General features: G+C 57.4%; 1 protein-coding gene across 2 annotated transcripts in view; it reads right to left on the bottom strand.

The window, feature by feature from the left end:
- CARS1 (cysteinyl-tRNA synthetase 1) overlaps positions 1 to 23296 on the bottom strand; it is a 45567-nt gene extending 22271 nt beyond the window's left edge. Inside the window, exons 1-8 of one of the 2 annotated variants that reach the window (XM_007465962.1) lie at positions 23272 to 23296; positions 14989 to 15237; positions 11867 to 11875; positions 10815 to 10900; positions 9854 to 9942; positions 9004 to 9100; positions 8489 to 8587; positions 7485 to 7634 (exon numbers count right to left, since the gene is read on the bottom strand). In XM_007465962.1, the coding sequence (XP_007466024.1) occupies positions 7485 to 7634; positions 8489 to 8587; positions 9004 to 9100; positions 9854 to 9942; positions 10815 to 10900; positions 11867 to 11875; positions 14989 to 15237; positions 23272 to 23296 (804 nt within the window). Of the gene's footprint in view, positions 1 to 7484; positions 7635 to 8488; positions 8588 to 9003; positions 9101 to 9853; positions 9943 to 10814; positions 10907 to 11866; positions 11876 to 14988; positions 15238 to 23271 lie in introns of both variants that reach the window. The other variant, XM_007465961.1, reaches the window with a different exon arrangement.
- Between the last annotated feature and the right edge of the window lie 836 nt (positions 23297 to 24132).

Genomic DNA, 24132 nt, shown 5'->3' on the forward strand with positions numbered 1-24132 from the left:
GCAAACTGCCCCCCGAGAACTGGAGAGAGACGGGCAGGTACAGAGAACCGCCACTTACCGGGGCAGAAAGTGCCTGGGACCCAGTGACGGGCAGGGAGGCCGGAACTGAAACTGACCACCCGCTGGAGGCTCGGTGTGGACGAGTCCGAGATCAAAACTCCAGGGCGACCCAGCCCCACAAATTTGTGAGATTTACCTCTAGGAGCCCTGACGGTTACTCACAGTAAATATTGGAGAAAAATCCCCTCATGCTTCCGGCAGGGGGAGAGGAAAAGGAACTGCTCTGAAATATGACAAAGCATTCTGTTCTTAACAAGGCTGCCCTCAGGAGGAACCGGCTAACCAGAACCTAAGCTGCTGGGGTTCTAGCAGAGCCTAACTGACCTGGGAGAGGAAAACGTCCACCTCCAGGCCCCTCCACACATCCTGCCCCATCTAAGGGGGAGGGGAGGAGAAACCCAGAAACACCTGTGATGTTCACAGGCCACGGGCACAGGCCACTGAAGGACTGAGACCCATCACAGGACCACAGAGGGCGTCCTCCCCACACCTCGCCACACGACTACTGACAGCAGCTCCTTCTACCCAGTACATCATGTACTAACTATCATGAAAACAAATCACAAGCCGTACCGAGAGCCGAAACGCCACTTTTCTGAAGACAGAGAGAGCAACAGGACCAGACGTGGCAGGGATCCTGGGATTATCAGACCAGGGATTTAAAACAACCGTGACCGATACGCTAAGGGCCCTAGTGGACAAAGCAGGCAGCGCGCAAAGCCAGGTGGCGAATGTAAGCAGAGAGACGGAAATCCCAAGACAGGACCAAACAGAGATGCTAGAGGTGAAAGCGCCTAAATGAAAATGAAGAACGTCTCTGATGGGCCTGACTGGACATGACTGAGGAAGGAGTCTCTGAGCCTGAGGAGATCTCAGTAGCAGCCTCCAAAACTGAAAACCAAAAAGCCTTTGTTCTCAGAGGCTGACAAAAAAAAAAAACAGAACAGAGATCCCACTTGTCGCGACTAAGACTCGGCACAGCCAAAATAAATACATAAATAAATAAGTAAATAAATACTAAGGGCTTCCCTGGTGGCGCCGTGGTTGAGAGTCCGCCTGCCGATGCAGGGGACACGGGTTCGTGTCCCGGTCCGGGAAGATCCCACATGCCGCGGAGCGGCTGGGCCCATGAGCCATGGCTGCTGAGCATGCGCGTCCGGAGCCTGTGCTCCGCAGCGGGAGAGGCCACAGCGGTGAGAGGCCCGTGTGCCGCAAAAAAAAAAAAATTCTCATGAATACAGATGCAAAATCCTTAACAAAATTTACCACATTGAATCCACAAAAGTATAAAAAGAATTATATACCACAAGCAAGTGAAATTTATCACAAGTACGTAAGGCTGGTTCTACTTTATAAAATCAATTAATGTATATCATCACATCAACAGACTAAAAAAGAAAAACCACAAGGTCATACCAATAGATGCAGAAAAAGCATCTGACAAAATGCAACACCCATTCATGATAAAAACTCTCAGTAAATGAATAGAGGGGAACTTCGTCAACTCAATAAACAAACCAACAAAAAACAGCTACAAAAAGCCTAGAGCTAACATCAGACTTAATGCTGAGAACTCGGAAGCTTTTCCACTAAGATGAGGTATAATGCGAGATGGCCCCTCCAACATCATACTGGAAGTCCTTGCTAATGCAATAAGGCAAGAAAAGGGCAAAAAAAGAGGATTATACAGGATTATAAGCCCATCGTAAGTTGAAAATATCATTAAGCTGAAAGTGCATTTAATACACCTAATCTACCCAACATCATAGCTTAGCCTAGCCTACCTTAAATGTGCTCAGAATACATTAGGCTACAGTTGGGAAAAATCATCTAACACCAATCCTATTTTATAATTAAGTGTTGAAATATCTCATGTAATGTACTGAATACCGTTCTGAAAGTGAAAAACAAAATGGTTGTCTGGGCACAGTGTAACTGTAAGTGTGTCAGTTGTTTACCCTGGAGATCTGAGGCTCACTGCTGGTGCCCCGCATCCCGAGAGAGTACTGGACTGCATACCGCTAGCCCAGGAGAAGATCAAAATTCAAAGTATGGTTTCTACTGAATGTTTATTGCTTTTGCACCATCGTAAAGCCAAAGAATCCTAAGTCAAACTGTCAGAGGTCGGGGACCGTCTGTATATTGACTGGGAAAGAAGACAAAACTATAGGCCAGGAAATAAGAAGTGGAATTTGAAATTAAAACCACAATACCATTTACATCAGCATCCGAAATGTAACACTCACATATATGCCCTTCAAAATATGTACAAGATCTACATGAGGAAAACTACAAAACTCTGATGAAAGAAATGGAGAGACATTTCATGTTTGGGGATAGGAAGGTTTAATACTGTCAAGGTGTCAGTTCCTCCCAGCTTGATTTGTAGATTAGATTCAATCCTAATGAAAATCCTATCGAGTTATTTTATGGATATTGACAAACTGATTCTAAAGTGTACATGGAGGGACTTCCCTGGTGGTCCAGTGGCTGAGATTCCACGCTCCCAATGCAGGGGGCCCGGGTTTGATTCCTGGCTGGGGAACTAGATCCCACATGCATGCCGCAACTAAAAGATCATACACGCCGCGTCCAAGACCCGGCGCAGCCAAATAAATAAATAGATAAATATTTTTTTTAAAAAAGTGTATATGGAGAGGAGGCAAAAGACCCAGAATAGCCAACACAATATTGAAGGAGAACAAAGGTGGAGGACTGACACTCCACGACTTCAAGACTTACTGTAAAGCTACCGTAATCAGGACAGTGTGGCGTTGGTGAAAGAACAGACAAACAGAGCAATGGAACAGAACAGAGCCCAGAAACAGACTCATATAAATACAGCCAACTGTTCTTTGACAAAGGAGCAAAGGAGCAAAAACAGTTTCAACAAACTGTGCTTAACAACTGGGCATCACATGCAAAAACCATGAATCTAGACCAAGACCTTACGCCCTTCAAAGATGACCTTGGCTTTGGCAATGACTTCTTCCACACGATACCAAATGCATGATCCATGAAAGAAAAGAACTGATAAGCTGGACTTTATCACCATTAAAAACTTCTGCTCTGGGAAAGACACTGTCAAGAGAATGAAAAGACAAGCCACACACCGGAAGAAAATATTTGCAAAAGACACATCTGATAAAGGACTGTTATCCAAAATATACAAAGAACTCTCAAAACTCAACAATAAGAAAACAACCTGATGAAAAAAAGGTCCAAAGACATTAACAGACACCTCACCAAAGAAGACATAAAGATGGCAAATAAATATCAAGAGATGCTCCACATCGTGTGTCATCAAGGAAATGCAAATTAAAACAACGAGATACTCCGTACATTATTTCAATGGCCAAAATCTGCAACGCTGACAACACCAAAGGCTGGGGAGGATCTGGAGCAACGGGAACTCTCATCCACCACTGGTGGGAGTGGAAAATGGTGCAGCCACTTTGGGGGACAGTTTGGCGGTTTCTTCAACAATTAGGGGCTTCCCTGGTGGCGCAGTGGTTGAGGGTCCACCTGCCAATGCAGGGGACGCGGGTTCGGGCCCCGGTCCAGGAGGATCCCACGTGCCGCGGAGCGGCTGGGCCCGTGAGCCATGGCCGCTGAGCCTGTGCGTCCGGAGCCTGTGCTCCGCAACGGGAGAGGCCACAGCAGTGAGAGGCCCGCGTACTGCCAAAAAAAAAAAAAAATTAAACCTACTCTCAACACAAGATACAGCAGTTATGCTCCTTGGTAATTACCCAAAAGAGGTGAAAACTTATGTCCACACAAAAACCTGCACATGGATGTTTACAGAAGCTTTATGCCTAATTGCTAAAACTTGGAAGCAGCCAAGATGCCCTTCAGTGGGTGAGTGCGTAAATACGCTGTGGTCCGTCCAGACAATGAACTAACCTTCAGTGCTACAGAGAAGTGAGCTATCAGGCCGTGAAAAGACACGGAGGAACCTTAAATTCACATTACTAAGTGAAAGAAGCCAATCTGAGCTGGGCACATACTGCATGATTCCAACTCTGTGAAATTCAGAAAAGGCAAAACTACAAAGACAGTAAAAGGATCAGTGGTTACCAGGTGCTGGGGTCAAGAAGGGTGAACCGGCGACGCACAGAGGATGTTTAGGGCAAGGAAGCTACTGTGTGGAAGAGACTCTAAGGGCAGATAACGCATCACTATACATTTGTCCAAACCCACAGAATGCACAACACCAAGACAGAACCCTAATGTAAACTGTCGTGTGGGTGATGACAGCGTGTCAGTGTAGGCTCACCAGCTGTAACAAACATACTGCTCTGGGGGGATGCTGACAGTGGGTGTGGCTCTGTGTGTATGGGGGTGGGGTGGGGGGTACACAGGAAACCTCTGTTTTGCTGTGAACCTGAAACTGCTCTAAAATAATAAACTCTTAAAAAAATTTTTTTTGAAATAGAATAGAGAGGATCAACACATTCAAAGGTGGAGCTCTGAAATGATCCTTCAACATATAATATTGAAGGGCTTCCCTGGTGGCGCAGCGGTTGAGAATCCGCCTGCCAATGCAGGAGACACGGGTTCAAGCCCCGGTCCGGGAAGATCCCACATGCCGCGGAGCAACTAAGCCTGTGCGCCACAACTACTGAGCCTGCGCTCTAGAGCCCGCGAGCCACAACTACTTTGCCTGTGTGCCACAACTACGAAGCCTGTGTGCCTCGAGCCCGTGCTCCGCAACAAGACAAGTCACCGCAATGAGAAGCCTGCGCACCGCGATGAAGAGCAGCCCCCTCTCGCCGCAACTAGAGAAAGCCCGCGTGCAGCAACGAAGACCCAACGCGGCCATATATAAATGAATAAGTAAATAAACAAATAAATAAAACCCTAGCAGTATCTTGTATGGGACTCGACAAGCAAGGAGCATTCAAAACACACCTGGAGGGACTTCCCTGACGGTCCAGCGGTAAAGAATCCGCCTTACAATGTAGGAGATGTGGGTTCAATCCCTGGTCAGGGAAGTAAGATCCCACATGCCACAGGGCAACTAAGCCCGTGAGCCATAACTACTGAGCCCACACACCCTGGAGCCAGCGCGCCACAACTAGAGAGAGAAAACCAGCATGCCACAGCTAGAGAAGCCCACGTGCGGCAACCAAAGATCCCACGTGCTGCAACTAAGACCCCACGCAGCCGAAAATAAATTAAATAAATAAATAAATCTTAAAAAAAAAAAGAAAAGAAAACCATACCTGGTGAACAAAAACAAGGTGAGGCTTCCTACCTCTCCAGGCATCGGTGACAGACGCGGTGAGACTCACACAGGGTGGATAACCTGACCTATGGAATAGAACTGAGACACGACACACGACAGAAAGGGGCGGAGGAAAGGGGGGCCTCCCATATCTGTGCAGGGGAGAGGGGATTGGATCTCTACTCACACGACTTACAAAAACTAATTCTGGGGGATCAGAGACTTAAATGTGAACTGTACAACTTTAAAATCCTTAGAAGAAAATACTGGGGAATATATTCATGTTTCAGGGCAAGAAAGATTTCTTAAGACACAACAATGCCAAGTATAAAAGGGAAAACTGATAAAGTTGAATACATTAAAACTAAGACCCTCTGTTATTAAAAGGAAGTGAAAAGAAGAGCCAAAAATTAGGAGAAGGTGCTTGCAACACATTTAAATGAGAAAGGATTAGTGTCTGGGGAAAACCTAAGGACGCTTACAAACCAGTAAGAAGACAAACAGCCCAGTGGAAAACAGGACAGAAGATGCATGTGCAGAATTACAGCCAGCAAGTGAACATGTGAAAAGATACTCAGTCTCAGGAGAGGTTGGAGAAATGCGAATTCAAACCACCGTAATTACCACTTTACAGTATAGGTTCCATTGATAAAAAGGAACGAACCCAGCAACACAAAGTGCTGGTGTATAGGCAAATTAATAGGACACTGGAAGCATGTTAGTAGGAGGATACATTTACATGTAAGACATCTGGTCCATAAGACGTTTGGTCCACACCAAAAAGCCTTTGAAGTGTGGTCCTATCTAAAACTATTGGCATGGACCAGATAGGACCATGGACGTTTTGGATGGGACCAAATTTCAAGGACCTCTTGGCATGGACCAAATGTCCTGCAAAGTCAGGAAAACAGAAAAGCACAGGGGTTGACAAGGATGTGAAGACACTGGAACCCCTGTGCTCTACGGAAAACAGCACGGCAGTGCCTCAGAATATTAAAAGTTGAATTGGTGTACAACCTGCTTTTGGGGGTATACCCACAGAAGAATTAAAAGCGGGGACTCGAACAGATACTTGCACACCCATGTTTATAGCAGCATGATTCACAACAGACAACGCAAAGGTTCATCAAAGGATGACAGGACACACAAAACGTGGTCCACCCACATCACGGAACAGTGCTCAGTCTTAAGAAGAGAGGACATTCTGACACAGGCTACAACGCGGCTGAACCTGGAGGACAGTTTGCCGAGTGAAATAAGCCAGTCACAAAAGGACAAACACTGTGTGATCGCACTTGTATGAGGTCCCTGGAGGAGCCAGATTCATGGGGGCGGAAAGCAGACGGTGGGGCCCGGGCTGGGGGAGGGGAGGGGAGTGAGTGTTCCATGGGGACAGAGCGTCCGGTTCGGAAGACGAAAAAACTTCTGGAGGTGGACGGTGGTGATGTTTACGCAACAATGTGAACACATGTACTTAAAAATGGTTAAAGTGGTAAACTGTATGTTATGCATATTTTACCACAATTTTAATAAAAAGGACCTTACTGGAATCGTTGGGAAGAGAATTCCCAGCATCACTGCTGGTAACACGGAAATGTAACCAGCTTCCCAGGAGAAGAAATAAACGGCTGGGCCCGAGGGGTCCACTGCAGGGAGGGCGGGACCTCGTGTGGCCCATCTCAGAAGCACGCCCACGGGAAAGCCCTCGTCCCCAAGACCCCGTGCGCCTGACTCCTCACGAAGCTCAGGACAAGCACACCAAGCATCCTGCCCCGCGAGGCCCCAGAAGAGGGGGGCCCTGCAGGCAGGCACCCCCTTACACGTCCGCGCCCTCGGCCGCAGCCGCCGGGGCTGCGTCCTTCCCGCGGTTCTGCAAGTGGCCAGCAGGGGGCGCCAGCGCAGAGGAGAAGGGCTGTCAGGACCGGAGGAAGGCCGGGCACCCGGAGCCCGCCCTCAGGGGCAGAAGGCCGCCGCCGGGAAGGCTCAAGGCCAGCGGGTCCCCGCGGCCCTGGAGCTCAGGCCCACCGGCATCTCTCGCTCCGCCTGCCCCAGGTGCTGCCAGTGCCAACGCTGGACAGAGTCCCCGGCGAGTGTGGGAAACACCTTGAGAAGCCCGCTCCGCCCCGAGAGCACCTGCTGTTTCCCTGAAGGCAGTGGGGCAAAGGCGAGGGGCCGGCGGGACCCACCTCAGCCTCACCTGCACGCGGCCGTCCAGCTCCTCCCCCGTCAGGCCGCGCCGCGCCGGCTCCTCCAGCGGCTCCGCCGCCAGCCTCACCGCGCGCTCCAGGCGCTCCAGCATCTGCCTCTTGTCGGGATCCGAGGTCTCGTGTAACTTTGCTGAAAACGGCTGCGAGCATGAGGAGAGACCACAGCTGTTACGCCCGCTCAGCAGAACCCCGTGTCCAGAGGTGACTCCACACACGAAGCCAGTTCTGCCCACTGCCCGTGGAGACCCAGAGGTCTGTGTCCGTGGAGTGTCACCCCAGAGGGACCCTGGCCTGCGGCCCAGGCTGTCCTGCGCTGCCTGTCTCTCTGAGTGAGCTGGGCGTGGCAGCGTCCTAAGGCCGTGCCCTGGGCACGCGGGTGTGTCACCTGCCACCACGAAGGCTCCACAGCCCAGCGGACCCCCCCTCGTCCGCCTAGAGGATTGCTAAGCCCTAATTTTATTCCTACTTTTTTCTTCCAGAGATAAAACATGAAAAGCACAACAGCAATCGTTACTGCAATTACTAAAGATAACAATTATGGAAAAGAAGAAAATGCCTTTTCCTGACCTCACTGTATGACGCCATCATTTGTAATACTGTTTATTCAAAACAAAAATATTAAATTGGAAAGGACGAATTTCTTCAAATAATTCCAGAAATTTCCAGCACCACCCATTTGAGAAGTTTAGCACAGCTTCTGCGTCTTGGTCACACGCGTGTCACTTGCTCGTGAGCTCCACGTGGAAGATTCACAAGTCGGCGCAGATCGCCGTGACCGGTTGGTTCTGAGGTTCTCCCGTAAAACGGCAGCAACGGTCACCCAGCCCCCTGCCCCACCCGTGTGCGTCCGTCCTGGCGGCTTTCCCCATGGGCCAGGGGAGCACCACGACCGAGACGTCATGACCCTACACGTTGTGAAGCGCGCCGAGGACAGCCCCTTCGCTTGGGACAGGGATGTGGGGACGTAGGGACCCAGGAGCGGCAGGGGGCCCACCTGCAGGGCGGTGCGCACGTCCTCCAGGAGCTGCACTGCCTGGGGCTGCTTCTCCCGGTACTGCTCAAACAAGTAGTTCTGCCGGGCCCTCTTGATGATCTGGGAGCAGAGGAGGGAAATGGGGGTCAGCTCAGCACCTGCCGGGTCCCTGTGCAGAGCGCTGGGTGGTGCCTGAGCTCACACCCACACACACCACCCCGCCACCGACGCCGGAACTGTCCGAACATGTTGAGCCAGGCCCGGCCTCCGCACAGCGCCGGACACTATAGCACGTGCCTTCCCTGGAGCACCAGCTGTTATTAACATTTCCCCAGGTTTCCCAACAGCATCCAAACAGCTGAATACAGGACAACATCATCTGCATAAACCCTGATACAAGTCCCAGAGGGGATTCAAACAGCATGTGTTGGGCTGAGGGCACTCAAGCCGACGTTACTTTATTAACTTACCCAAAGTCATTTCTTCCCTTGTACCATCCACTGTATTTAAAATTTAACGTTGAAAACTCCCTTTACCTTATCATCAATGTCTGTGATGTTCATGCAATAAAAGACGTCAAATTTGAAGTAATCTCTCAGCACTCTTCTCAAGATATCGAAGGAGATGTAGGACCTAGAGCAATAAAAAGACAAACCTTTCCACACAGCACATCATGCACATCACCTTGGCTCTGCAGTTAAAACACGTACAAGGAAAATGATCCCCCGCATTTCCCCCCAAAGCCGCTACTCTCATGCCCACCCCACTCGTGACTGCGGGGCGGGGGACACTGCACACTGGCCACGGGTCTGGGTGTCGGGGATCCCAGCACCGGGCACCCCCCACCCCCCACCTCCAGAGCCTCGGATGAGGAGGAACTGCCAGGCACACGGAGGAAAGTATCTGGTCAGAGTCCAGGAGAGTAATAACACCGGGGCTGTGGGCTTTTCTTTTGGGTTCTCTGGTCTCTAGTTTTTCTACAGTGAATATGTAGTACTGACAGAATGAAAATTTTTCTTCTTAAAAATAAGAGGAGGGCTTCCCTGGTGGCGCAGTGGTTGAGAGTCCGCCTGCCGATGCAGGGGACGTGGGTTCGTGCCCCGGTCTGGGAAGACCCCACATGCCGCGGAGCGGCTGGGCCTGTGAGCCATGGCCGCTGAGCCTGCGCGTCCGGAGCCTGTGCTCCGCAACGGGAGAGTTCATGGCAGTGAGAGGCCCGTGTACAGCAAAAAATAAAAATAAATAAATAAATAAATAAATAAAAAGAAGAGGAAAGGCTGGGCGTTGAGCTTGCTCTCAGAGCCTGGGTCCCTGCAGCGGCGCCTGGTGCAGCCCTACCTGGCGTGCCCCACTGGGTCCCTGCAGCGGCGCCCGGTGCAGCCCTACCTGGCGTGCCCCATGTGGGCGGCGTCGTAGACGGTGGGCCCACAGCAGTACCACGTCACCCTCCGCCCATCTTGAGGTACAAACACGTCCTTGGTTGGAAATGAAGGAATGACTGTCACAAAGGATGCAGGAGGCACCGTGCAGGACCACAGCCGCCAGAGACAAATGGTTCATACACATTCCATGAGGACTGCTTAGTTTTACGGGAAAGTCACAGTCAACTGGGATGGGGGCAGGCCTCTTCCTCCCTGGGATCCCACTCGTGGACGCAAGCTGGGGGGTCAAGGAGACGGACGCTCCTGCTTTTGCTGCTCTAACAAGAGCAGCTTCCATTCATCAAGCACCTGCTGCGAGCCAGGCCCTGTGCTGAGCGCAGGGACTGCCCTGCCTTTGCCCCCAGGAACAACGTGAGCGGGGATGTTTCCTTTCACAGATGCCCGGGGGTCCGCAATCCCAGAGGAGCCAGCCTAGAGAGCGAGGCCTCCGGCTGACGGCCCGATGGTCTCAGACCAGTTCAGGGGCCGCTGTCACCAATTAAGTCCATGAAGGGGACCCCGTCTCCCATCTGCTCAGGGTGCTTGCTGACGGCAATCCAATGAGCCCTCGGCCGGAGTCCTTTTCAAAATCTCTGGAGCCACTGGCCTGCTGAGTGGCCCCGGCCGATACTGCCCTCGTCCCCACACCTGCTGGGCCCCTGACAGCAACAGGCCCTGCTTGGCTGGCACTGGGACACCAGCTGCCACCACGGGTCCCCTGCAAGAGCACGCTGGCTCCTGGCCTGGCTCGGAGCAGTCACGAGCATCTACACTCGGGCCCTGAGCACAGCCAGAGCCAGAGTGCCGATAGGCAGGCCCCTTGAGGCGTGCCAGGTGTGCTTCCGAGGACAGCCCTGCCCCGGCCACACAGAGGACGCTCACCGACTAGCTAAGAGCCGCCGCCCCTGCCCCCCAGGCCCCCCTACCTTCCTCCGGGTCAGGCTGTTGTACAGGCGGAGCTGGCACGGCTCGGACCTGGCTGGAGGAGACCACGGGGGCTGTGTGCGCCGGCCTCTACCTGCCATGGAGAGAGCACAGCTGGGTCACCCGTGGGACAAGGGGAAAGTGGACCCTGAGAGCATCACCCGCGTCCAGCGCTCGTGCCCCCTCTCTGCCTGCTCACGTCTGAGTGGCGGCGCATCCCATAGTCCCAACCCCACGGGGCGGGAGAAGGCCCATTACACCCAGCCTCCCCTCCGCCGGCTCCGAGCACAAGGCGCCTGACCCAGACGGAGGGCGCACGGGAGGCGCGGGCCCTGCACATGGGCCGGCCGCACGCCTGGACCGCAACGCAGCTGGCCACCCCCCCAGGAGGACGGGCTCCGTGGAGGCTTCACAGGACGTGGGCCACCTCCAGGCGCAGAAGCCAGGTCAGGACGGAAACAGCTGCGGGCCAGTGGCCGGCTCCCCACGCAGTTCCTGCCCCCCGCCCGGGCGACATGTAGGCTACCGGACACGGTGCTGATGCCGGCACTCACGGCTCCACATGGGCCCCGGAGGCCTTTGGGAGCAGCTCCGGGTCCTCCCCACGCTGAGGTCAGGGGCTCACGGGGCAGAGCCTCGTCCCCCGGCAGCCCCACCTCCTCCTCCTCCAGCCCCGCCCCCTGCCCCTGCTGCTCATGCGCACACGCCTCCCGCTGGGCGAAGGGCAGGCCTTACACAGCCTGCGCCCCAAGAGCCTGGCGGGGTGCAGCTCCAGTCCCTGGGCTGGGAAGAGCCACCAAGCTGAGTCTTCACATGCCCTGGGCATCTGGTGACCTTCCAGCTACCCACAAGGTGCTGCTCCTGTACCCAGAACCCAGCTGTGCTCCACAGCCCTCTCTCGGAGCCAGCGCGGGCTGCACACCGCCTGCACACCTGGGGGCACAGGTGCCCACTCTCGGCACCACCCCTAACCCCGACCCCTGCCTCTGTGTCTGCAAAGCGATTCTCCCTCCTCCCGGCACAGAATCCATGTCCAGTGTGGCCACCAGGCGACCACCCGCTGCTCCCTACTGCAGGTCACAGAGCACTCAGCCCTGGGCCTGGCCACGTGCCACCCAGAGGATGCACGCAACTGACCGGTGAAGGGGGTGGGAGGTGGCTGTGTGTGTGTGTGTACATGTGTGCAGGCGGGCAGAGAGCGGCAGACGGGGAGGGGGACAGACGGCGCTATCCAGCAGCTCCTGACCCCAGGGAGTGCCAGCAAACTCTCAGGTGGCCAAGCCCAAGTCCCCCTGACACTTCGAATGCCTCCTGAGGTCAGGCATGGTCTAAGGGTTCACTGTAAATGCAGCAAACGATCTGATGACTCTCCACCTGCCCCTTTATGACTCCATCAACCCCTCCCCTTGCTTAGATGCTGCGGCTCCCGACACAAAGACAGCTGCCACCTGGGACAACAGGGGACGCTGGCGAGAGCTGCCCACACACTGATGTGAGCCTGACGACCACCGTGCTCGCCCTGAGCCAGGGGCCGGGGTGGGGGGCTCGGGGTCCGTGGGACCGAAGGCTCATCCGAAAAGACGGCAGTGACAGGACACAGCTGAGGGTGCAGCCAGGGAGCCCGGCCAGCGGGACACTGTCCAGGACACCGGGTCACACCTGAGCTTCCTTGCTCCCCAAAGCGTGGCTGCAGCCACACAGCCAGTGACAGTTCAAGGAAACCGGCACACACAACCCCCATCTGCCAAAGGGAAAAATCGGGAGGTGTTACCTCAGTTTAACAAGAAGTAAGCTTCACCAGAGTCCCTCCGCGATTCCCTGCCCCGACAACCAACAACCTGCACTGACGGTACCCTCCTCTACCCCGACACAGACCTCCTGAGGCGTCTGCCCTTCCTCTGGTTTGTCTGAAACACTGCGAATGCCTTTGCTCGCTAGCACCCCCAGTCCTGCCCCGGCTCTGCCCCAGGCACGTGGCTGCTGTGGGGAAACAAACCCCTGACCTTTGACAACATAACCTGCACGTGCAGCTCAGGGACGCCCTGAGAACGAGGCTCTAGGCAGGGAGGGTGCCGAGGGGATATGGAGGGAGATGCACCAGCCAGGTCCCCGGTCCCCTGGGCGCTGCGCACACCTCAGCCTCGGAGGAGGGGCAGCAGAGAGGTTCACACCCCTGAAGACCCCACCCAGCCGCAGACAGACCCACGCCCTGGGGGATTTAACACGCCTTCTTCAGTGAAGGGCAGGCCCTGAAGATCCTTCCCAGGAGGGTGGGTAGGGGGTGAGGGCGCCCGTGGGAGGAGGAGCCATCTGGACTGAGCCCCGCTCTGGGCGAGGGGCGCTCCAGACACAGAGCACAGCAGGGCCGAAACCCTGAGCACAGTGGACCCTCCCTGCTGGGGCCGCAGAGAAGAGGCGACAAGATGGGGAGGGGGTGAGAGAAGGAACAGAGAGGTGGGGAAGGGGCTTAGGCAGAGCCCTGGTCCACCTCCTGTGTCTGAGTGGCTCCCCGGGGCTGCTGAGGCCCATGGCCACGGCAAGAGGCACAGGAACCTAGGCTGGGCCAGCACAGAGGACGGTGACAAGCCAGTTGTGGGCATATCGGTGCTGAGATGTCCAGCTGGGGGTCTCGAGCAGGAGTGGGACATGGAGGGAAGGCCAGCAGGGCGCTGGGGATCGAGGGGCTGGGAGAGGGGGCACTCCCGTCCAGGACAGGCTGGAGAGATGTCTGAGACGGGCCAGCGATGCGGGGAGGCGGACGCTCGGTCACTGGCATCCAGGACGCGGCCTAGGACACCGACTCTGGGGGTTCTGGACACCAGCCCACCCGCCGTCCCCGGCCACTCGGGGTCCCTGCCGGCCCCCGGGAGGCATTGGTGATGGAGGACTTGGAAATGGAAGGAGGTGAATAGTCCTGTCGGCGCCATCCAGGTGCCTCCCTCACCACCCTGGTGAACCTGCAGGCCCCCCGACTGGCAGGGCAGAGACCCGCCTTTCCCTCACGTGTGTCTGCATCACTCTCCCCACAAGTTCCCCGGACGGAACACCAGACAGGCCGTGCCGAGGCCATGCCCCCAACCCACCCTGACTTCCACCCCTGGAGGCCGTGCCTTGGGAGGGGGGACCTGGGGGACAAGGTGACAACTGAGCCCTGGGAGAGAAGCACCTGCCACCACAGACACCCCTGGGTCACCGCCTGGAGGCATGGGGAGGAGACAGTCTACACAGCAAGGCTCCCACCTATGCCGGGGAAGGGGTGTCTGCTGCAGGATCACCAAGAAAACCAAAACACGTCCCATGCTTGGAGAAACGACATCCCACCTCTGCCCCGTTACAGAGGGGGACCCAGCAGAGACCAGGCAGAGGTGTAGGAGCTGGGAAACGGTCCAAACATCCCAGCCGAAGGGATGTGGAAAAGGCCCCCGCAGGCTGCCCAGCCCAGCAGGGACCACTCAGACGGCACTGGACCCCTGTCGCTGCTTGGGTGTGTGCTCGAAGCCCCCCTGGGGAGGCTGAACCGCTTGAGGGCACCGGCGATTATGGGAGAAGCACCTCGATTCACCGGAGGAGAGAGACCAGCCAGGAACCATGCGCCCCAGAGACTTTCCAGAAGCACCCCCGAAATGACGGGGTCCAGACACATCACACCGACAGGTGGGGGCCAGAGCTGCCAGACTGGTCTTATCTCAAAGCCCAGAAACGCCTTCTCTCTGGTTTCCAAAGAGTTCATGTCCATGAATACTTCCTTAAGATCCAATAATTCTAAATCTGGTGGACACACACCCTGCAATCTTAGGGAGAGAATGAAGGAAAAGAAGCCAATCAAATCCGAGCCAGGTCGGGAGTGAGCTGACGGCCAAGGCCGGCCCTGAGAGGGGCACAGGTCTTCCCCCTCCCAGAGGCTCTGCTACGGCAGCCGCCGGGGTCGTGATCCTTGGGGGCTGACCTCTCGGCGTTTTGTCCTCATCTCCCCTCGGGGGGCGCTGGCAGCCCCCCCAGGCTGCTTGCTCGAGTGCGGGGACAAGCGCCAGCCCCGCGGGCTCCCCCGTGGGCGCCTCACACCCTCAGGGCCCTGACCTCAGAGGGAGGTCACACTCGTGGGCTCCCCTAGCCCATGAGTGTGAACAGAACTTCGAGGGGAGGTTCTAACAGCCGGGGAGCCGCTCTGCTACTCACTTGCTTGGAGCCCACAGGGTGGGGCTGGGGCGCGGGGGCTGCCCAGGATCGCGGCCACGTGCCTGAACCACCGAGCCACGTGGAAGAGCTGCGCGTCGGCAGGAGGGCCTGAGAGCTGCCTGAACGCGTCCACGTCCGCCTGGGACAGGGAGAAGCCCTGGACATAGCTACGCGTGCTCAGGTGCTCGTTCAGGGCCCGCACCCTGGCTGCCTCGTCACTAATGCTCAGGACAGACCTGTAGTCGGGAGCTGCAAAGACAGAGGCACACGCGTCAGTGGGGCTGGAGGCCTGAGTGAGTCCAGAGAACGGGGTCCCAGGGTCACGCTTCCGGCTGGGAAATGTCCAGAACAGGCGGGTGCCCAGGGCTGGGGGACGGAGTGGGGAGTGACTGCCAGTGGGTTCCCATCTGGGGATGAAAATGTTTTAGAACTAGACAGAGGGGGTGGTCGCACAACATTGTGAATGTTCTAAATGCACTGAACTGTGCACTTTAAAATGGTTAGTTCCATCGTTGGGGATTTTCACCTCAATTAAAGAGAAACACACACGCACACACCCTTTTGTGCACTGGGTGCTGGGAGGGCTGGTGCTGACCAGCCCCTGGGTGGGCGATGGGTGGCACGTGAGAACTGAAGAGCTCTTCAAACCCGGCACCAGTGAGGGCTTCTAGCGGCCAAGGCCCAGCTCCTGGGAGGACCATGGCCCCGCCCCTGGAAATGCCTGCCAGAGGGGGCCAACCGTCCAGCCAGCACCTGGCACAGGCCTGCCCCCCTTCAGGGACCTGAGGCCACTCCTCTGCCTTGGAATTCTCAGGAAGGATGTGGGAGGACGGAAGCCCAGCCCGAGTGAGGACCAGGCAGCAGGCACAGCCGGCAGACGGCACTGACTCCACTGAGCCCCTCCTTCCCCCCGCTGCCCCTGAGACCCTCACCTCCTCCCTGCGTCCCCAATCACTGCTCCAACTACCCTGTGGATGCGTTCATCACCTGCTGGCTGCGGGGGCGCAGCAGTAGATCAGGGGGGAGGGGCGCAGACCAGCCCCTGAAGCTGCAGGAGGGAGCCTGGTCCCCTAGTCCATGAGTGTGAACAGGGCCCAGCGCCTGTTCCCTTCCACACAGACACACCCTGAGCCCCGGAGTCAGCTCCAAGTGGGACAGCATGAGCCCAGCTTCTCACTCTCCCTGGGAACGGGGCAGACACCCTGACACCGCAGCCCTTCGCAGCCAGCTGCCTGACACCACGAGGTCCCTGGGTCACCATGCTGGACCCAGAGCGGGACGGCTCCGAGCGGAGAGATGTGGGCCAACGCCGGCCAGGCCTGGCACAGAAACAGGAACCTCGCCCCGACCAAGCCCACAGGACGCCTGCAAACAGGCAGCAGAGCACACGTGCGGGGAAGCAGCTGTGCACACAAGACCCTGCTGCACCGTCTCCACGGCGGGAAACCCTTCCGTCAGGGCCCGCCCGGGGCTGCCTTCCCGGGCACGGGGCTGAGAGGAAGGGGCCAACAGAAGAAGGGCCGAAGCTGGCAGCACCTCCGGGTGCCCTGAGGTGCCCCAGGGAGGGGCTGCGACCACCCAGGGCCCAGCCTCCCGGAGGCTGGCTTCTTGGGGACCTCCTGAACCCCGACCTCTTCATCCCCAGGAAAGGCGTGGGCACCAGGGAAATGTCTTCCCTGGGCTCTCAGGCCCAGGCTTTCCAGGAAGACTGGCTTGCTTGCCTGCCCACTGCACCGCGGGGGCGCCAGCCCAGGGTGGCCCTGAGGCGCACGGCTAGGAATACCCTTCTGCCCGTTACAGAGTACCCTCAGAACACCCAGGGCCACGCCCTTGGACAGTGCAGGCCTCCACCTCTAAACGTACCCGGAACCCAGCCCTCTCACCCCAACTGCCATGGCAGGTCCAGCCCTTCTCTCGCCTGGACCCTGGGACGCAGGCGCCCCCGCTGGTGTCCGGGCTTCGCAGGGCGCCGTGGCCAGAGTGGCCCACGCTCCTTCTCTAGACCCCCGTCCCACCAAGAGCGGTCCTCGCGCCGGCCAGGAGGGCCGCCACACCCTTCTGACCTCAGCTCCCGCCCCCGCCCCTCATGCCCCCTGCCCTGCCTGCCTGGAAGCCTCCCCGAGACACAGCCAGCCTCCTTCCCTTTCTCGGGGCTCCACGGGTGTCCCCTTTTCCGTTGGGTCCTCCCGGGCACTGTTCCAAGTGACCCCCCCCGCGCCCCCCGGGGCCCCGACCCCTTCCTGCTTTATTTCTCCATAGCGCTTATTTCTAACACACACACTTCCCTGCTTTCTTTCCTTTATTGCCTGCCCCACCCCCCCGGGATTTTATCCGATTCATTCACTCAGCATATGCTCAACCTCTAGAACCAAGCCCGGAACGTTCTGAAGACACTCAGTGAATTTGCTGAACGAATGGATGGGCGGCAAATGTACCTCGAAGTGCAGGCCTGCCCGCGGGAGGCCGGCATCACCTGTCATTCCGGGGCCTCGTAAGCCCTCTCCTGGGAAGCGCCCGATACACAGGAACCAGGGTGGGGACCCGGCTGAGTCTAAGAAGGCTTCTAACCCCCGTGGCGGGCTGAGCTGGAGCCCTGCTGCCCAAGGGCACACGCCTACAGGGGGGGCTGCTTTTGTTCCACTCGTGACCTACCAGGAGAAGCAGATACTTTCCACCCCAGTTCTTGGAAGTGTCGGAGGAAGCAAAGAGAGACACAGAGGCGGCCCCTCCCGCCCAAGGTGCCAGTGGGAACCCTGGGGAACCCACGAGCGCCCTGGAGCAGCGCCAGCCAGCTCGCCTTCCTTCCCGGGAGCAGGTGGCTGGCTCTAAGGACCCAGCCCGAGGGCTCGGATCCCCTCTGAGACAGTGAAGGAAGGCCAGGTGGGTCTGTGCCCCCCACCCCTCTCTGACAGGACAGCTCTCTCCCACCCAGGGAGAAGGAAGGAGCGCCTGCCAGGGCGGTCCTGGGCACCGGGAAACCTAACTCTACATAAATTCCTTGGCACCGAGTCTTCCTTCCAGGGAACTTTACTGCACCTGGCACGCTTCCCCGGCAGCCCTGCCAGCCTGTCAGGAGTCGGGAAGCAAGCTCCTTTCTCGTGATGGAGAAAATTCAGTTCACGAAACCTAAGTCAGAGGACCTGCCAGAGGGTGGACAGAGCCGGGGCGGTGGGGGCGGGGGGGACGCATCCCCAAGTGGGCCAGGCCATCCTTCGGCAGCTGGCCACCCGACACCGAGCCTCCAAGCTCCCTCTCCCCGTCTCCGTCTCCGAGCATCTCTCTGGTGTAGCCATCTACGCCAGGACGCAGGAGGGAGGGGAAGGGAGCAGAGGTGACAGCCCCTCTCTGAGAAGCCGTGTGGTCTCCCAGCTCCCCCTGCCCCTTTACCCCCGGGACAGCACTGGACAGACAGACTTCCCTCACTCCGGAACTACTCCAGGGAACAGAGACCCCCGGGAACTTGCCTGACCTTGACGATGGCTACCCTGGAGGAGTGCGCTCACAGGGCATTTTATTTCCCTCTGTTTCCTTCGCTGCACACATTTTCTACAATAAGCATATGTTTTCTTTACAAGGAGAAAACCACGTCAAGCGTTCTACCGACAGGATGGCTTTAAAGCACTACTGAAGCAGCTGGGGGACAAGCGCTCAGCGGGCTCCTCTCAAGGGTAAATCAGGCTCACACAACACACGCCTGGTAAAGCTGTTGAGCATTAGTGAAATTACACTTGTAAACTGTTTGAAATACTGCTGGGCACACAGCCAGCGCCCAGCAGTTGCCATTGCTATTATTTTAATCGCTCCTGTATTACTACCATTGAAATTGCCCTGGAGGAGTTTACCCAGGGATCACACACGCATTTAAAAAGCCCCGTCTGGAGCTGGGAGCCCGCAGGGCAAAGGGGGACAGTCATGGGGTCACTGTGGCAGCTGCGTCTAAGCGTAACTTGAGGAAACAAATTTAAAACTTGGTCAGCTTTCAAGTGGCCCTGGGTTTGGGCCAGACTGCGGTCTGGCTATCAGCCCGTGATGCCAAGATGACAGGAGATGGTTCCTGAGCAGGGCGCCCACTGGCCACACTGGCCCTCCCCAGGGAGCCCCACGCACGCACCACGCCCACCGCCAGGTCCACTGCAGGTCCATCCAGAAACGCATCGCAGGACACACACCTTCTGACTGTGGGAAGGCCCTAAACATGGACCGTGGTCTTCACAGTTTAGAAAACGCTTACTGAACTCGCACAAACGCAAGAACCAGGTAAGGAACCGAATTCACACCAGGCCGTCACCTCCCCTGGCCCCTTCCCATCAGCATTCACACCTGCTGGACAACAGCCCCGTGGCCTGCCTTCTCCCACCCCCTTCTCTGCTCCAGCCAGGCTCCCGCTCAGTGAGGCTCCTGCGCAGTGGCAGCAGGGCCAGCTCCTGGAAGCACCCCATTCCAGGCCCACCTGAGACCTTTGGAATCGGAACCTGGGTGGGGCGGGTGCAGAGCTCAGCTGCCAAGAGCCCCCAGGCGGCGCGCTGAAGCGCAGGCCCCTTCACCGCAGGTCTGCCTTCGTCCTAAGCTCCCAGGCCCGGCGCAGAGGGGGTCTGCACCCCTCCCGCACTTGCTGAAGGCCTCTCGGGTCCACACCTTGCGAGGCCCCGGCGGCACCCGGCCCTGTGGATCAGGTCCTTTCTGCAAAGGCTCCTCCAGCTTCCCTGGCCCGCCTCTGCAGCGGCCCCTCCCCCTGGGCCCCTCTTCAGGCCCAGTTTTCTTTCCTGTGGGGCTTCCCAGCCTGCCCAGGTGGCTCTCAGAACGGGAACTGGAAAAGCCTTCTCGAACGAATGCATCCCCTCCTCACACGAATCTCATAAAGGACAGAGGTGCGTGCACCTGGTGGCAATGCCACCCACTCCCAGCACCCAGGACCTCCTCCCACAGGTCCTCTCTAGCGCCCCCCTCTGTCCTGAGCACCAGCCCCGGAGGCCCAGTGGTCACTTGTCCACAGGGTGCTCCCAAGCATCATGTCTCGCCCTCCAACTGGGTGCAAGTCCGGGAACGGTACAGCCACCTTCCCCACTGGGTCTGAAGCTGGGTGGCTGTTTCTTTCATCCCACGGCAAACCCAGCACCTGCCCCGGTCCTCCCCAGACTGTCCACTTCTCACACCCACCACCGCCACAGGCCCAGGCCACCGGTTACCACCATCTTGGGTTCTTCCTCCTCTCCCTGCCTTGGTACACGCTGGGGAGGGGGCAGACATCTTGCCAGAACGCAAAGACAAGACCCAAATTCCGCAAATGTGCGCAAGGCCCTTGCAGACCTGGTCCTGTGGCCCATGTCCAGCCCCCCTCCACCCTCTGGCCTCAGGAACTTGCTGGAAAGCAGTGCTGCTGGCCCTCAGGTCTTAGTGCACAAGGTGCTCTCTGCCAGGACTCCCGCTCCCCTTTTTTCTCCAGGGTCAGCTTCCAACCTCTCTCGGGAGGCTCCCTACCTGCCCTGCAGCCAGGCCCTCCCTCAGGAGCAGAGCACAGGGGGCTCCCCAGATCCAGGCCCTCTGCCTCGGGGCTCTGGGGCCGGGCTCAGCCAGCAGGCTAACGCCCACAGCAGCATCAGGACCTGGCCCGGCAGGGCCTCCGGTGTGATTCCCTGCACTCCACCCTGCCCACGGGGCAGCTGGCAGAGGAGGACCCGGCCAAGTTTCTGGCAGATTGTGGCGCCTTAGAGGGAAGGGGCCTGTGGGCCCTGAACCACCTCCGTAGACTCAGGCCACCCGGCAGCACACGCACTGGGAAGTGACCAAGAGTGGAATGGCCCATGCAACCTGGGGAGGCATTGGGCTTCTGGGCTCCGGCCACCCCGCCCCGCTGGACCGTGAGGCTCCTCCAGGCATGCTGCATCTCCACGCCCAGCTACTGAATAAATAAAGTGACAGATCTATTTAAGGAATTTATTTTGAACCACTCACGGGCAATTTCCCACAGAAATAGCAGATGCGAATCTTTCACGTGGGATTTTTAGGTCATGAGGAGCATCGTGACCTGATGCCCTGAGGACACACAGGTGATCAGATGGCACCACTGCCCGGGGACAGCAGTGTGGACACTGGGAACGGTTTAATCTCCCCCCGAAGGGCACTATCTCTCACAACTCTTAAAGTGTAAATACCAGGAGACTGTGGGTTCAGGGATGAGCAAATGTCTGTAGTCTGTAAATACGTACATTTCATTTTTTCAATGGGAAACACAGGAAAGTGTATCAGCTCCCTCCTCTTGTCTGCCTTGATGTACTCTGGAATTGGGGCGCTTGCTGTTCATCTGAATAGAGTCATCAAAGGCAGCAAGGCAGAGCAGTCAACATCCCTGCTGCAGTCACACAGGCCCTGCCTAGCTGTGTGACCTTGGACAAATCACTTAACTTCTCTGAACCTCAGGATTCTTGCCTGCACAGGAAGATAAGGGCAGTATCGATAAGGGTTGCTCTGAGGATTACAGGCCCCCCGCAGATGTATTTAGCGCAGACTCATGCTACGAAAAAAAGCTAGCTGTATTGTTATTACGAAGAACCTTTGAAGTAAACTGCATAAAAAATTAAACTGCAAATCTGACCTAACACACAGCTACCAAAGAGGCCCGATCTGCAGGGCAAGGCCTCTGAGACGCGCTCCATCCACCCCGGGGTCCTCAGGGATGAGACTCGTCTTTCTAAAAAAACTGGGCCCTGGAACAGGCTGCACATTCAAGCTACAAAGGAAAAGCTTTAACCCCAGTGGCAGGGAACCAAATGAACATTCTGAGCCAACTTAAGGAAGACGACCAGAAATGGGAAGAATATTCTAAACGAGGGTCTCCTTTAAAAGTCCGGAAAGATGGTCACTTACGATAAATCCAACCTTGAGAATGAAAAGCATTCAGAACCCGGAAACCAAGAATATCTAGAACTCTGGTATCAATCTCCAGAAACAGGCCAGTTCTTACCAAGGCTCTGAAAACCTCAAGTTCCGAAGCAATTAAAAAAACCAAAACCCCCAAATCGAATACGTCAGTTGTGTTCACAAATGAAAAGGGAAGGAAGAAAGAGAGAAAAGAAACAAGCTCGGCCTCTCAACCCGGACACAGCGCCCGTTTCATGCCAAGTGTTCTTCTAAAGCCTTAACCTCTACCAGCCCCTTTAATGCCCACTACATCCTCTGAGCGGAGACGTGTTACCCTGCTGCACATGAGGAAGGGGCAGAGGTGGGCCCCCAGCCCGGCTCGCTCAGAAGACTGGGGTGTCAACCACGCTGCTATTTTACAGGAGTCCGGGTGCACTTCTGAGGGCTGAGGGCCGAGGCTCCAGGTGGGTAGAGATGGTGCTGGAATCCAGGCACACCTGTCGGGTGGAATGCGGGGCGCCCGGAAGGTGGGTACCACAGCAGCCCTGTCATCAGGGGCCTCCCACGTCACTGGGTTACCCAGGTGGTCAGAGCTCCCCGCCTGGAAGCCCAGGAGCAAGAGGGATCACAGGGCTCCAGGAAGCCTGCACAGCCTAAACCCGGCAGCCCGGGCAATAAAAACTACACACTGAGAGTTCTTCCTGAAGAAAGTCTGCTCCAGACTCGGGAATCCAGGGACAACCTCCGGTCTGTCTGGCACCTACAATCTTGCCTGAGGGAGGGGAGCAAGGGCCCAGCGCTCCTTGGAGTCTGCCTGTGGGCGGCGTGTCTACCGGCTGGCGACACGAGTGACTCTGGTGGGCAGAGCCAGAGCTGCTCACGGAACCTCGGAGGCGGCAATAACGCTGTGACCACTCAGGTCCCAATGGCCACTGTCTGCAGCCGCAGATGAAAGCCTTCGTAAAACCCCAAGCCCTTTCCCGTATGTCCGCGTACCCTGTTTCCTCGGCCCCATTTTCCTAAGTGCCAACCCGGGTGCTGCCCGGGCTGGGCGGAAACGAAAACAACCCTAGGGCTGTGCCCGTTCCCCAAAGTCCAGGGGACAGGAGGGGCGAGGTCCGGCCCAGGGACCGGCGAGGGAAACGCACGGCCACGTCCTGGGGTCAAGGCGCAATGGAACCTGGAGGACCCAAGGAGGGGACCGGGGCTGGGGACGGGGTGGCCTCGGCAGTTCCGGGTCCGGAGCCGGGTCCCCGCGAGGTTGGAGGAGCTGGGCCTGCCGGGGGGGCCCGGGGGTCGCGCCCCGCCCTCTGCGCGCCCTCAGACCCGCCCCTCAGGGACCTGGCGCCCCCTCAGATCCCCGGTGGCCCCTCCGCCCCTCGGCCCGGGGTCGCCCCCGCTGGCCCGCCCGCCGCGCGCACTCACCGTGCTCCGCGGAAGAACCTGCCATCGTTGGAATGCCGCACTCACCGCCGCGCCGACAGCTTCCCAGAATCTGACGCAACCACCGCCCCGGAAGTCCCGCCGGAGCCGGCGCGCCTTCCGGGACACGCCCGGTCGCTAGGCAACCGCCGCGGGCTCGAGACGCCGCAGGCCGGGGCTTGCTGGGAGTTGTAGTTCCTACTGCGCTGCGGCCAGTGCCCTTGAGCAGGGGTCCCCAGCTCCCGGGTTGCGGACCGGTAGCGGTCCGCGGCCTGTTAGGAACCGGGCCGCACAGCAGGAGGTGAGAGGCGGGAGGGCGAAGCTTCATCTGCCGCTCCCCATCGCTCGCATTACCGCCGGAACCATCCGCCCACCCACCCACTTCCGTGGAAAAATTGTCTCCCAGGGTCCGGGGAGGGAGGGAGGACCAGTCGGAAGGAGGCTTAGAGGAGGGGATTGGGAATGGGTGGGAAGTGCATTCCATGCAGAGGGTACTGTCCTGCAAGTGACACCAACAGAGAGCAAGCCACTGAGAAATTCAGCCTGACCGCAGGGCAGGCTGGAGCAGCCCTGGCGAGAGATGGGGCTTGGGGCAAAGGCTTGGGCTGGCGCTTCTTGAAGCATCTTGTAAGCAAAGTCAAGAATGGCAGAGACCTAGCAGGCTTGACTGGATTTGTGCTGTAGACCTCTCATTCCAGCTGCTGTGTGGCGGTGGAGTGGATTAGGGAAAGCCAGGAGGAAAGCAAGACTTGACAGGAAGCCTTTTCGATAGTCTGTAGGAGAGGAGACAGTGCCCTGGACCAGCAGGGTGAGCAGGCAGATCTGGGAGAGCCATGAGGGGCAGCAGATGCTGGGACTGGGGTG

This window comes from Lipotes vexillifer, unplaced genomic scaffold (genome assembly GCF_000442215.2).
Source record: "Lipotes vexillifer unplaced genomic scaffold, Lipotes_vexillifer_v1.1 scaffold1094, whole genome shotgun sequence".
Taxonomy (NCBI): Eukaryota; Metazoa; Chordata; class Mammalia; order Artiodactyla; family Lipotidae; genus Lipotes; species Lipotes vexillifer.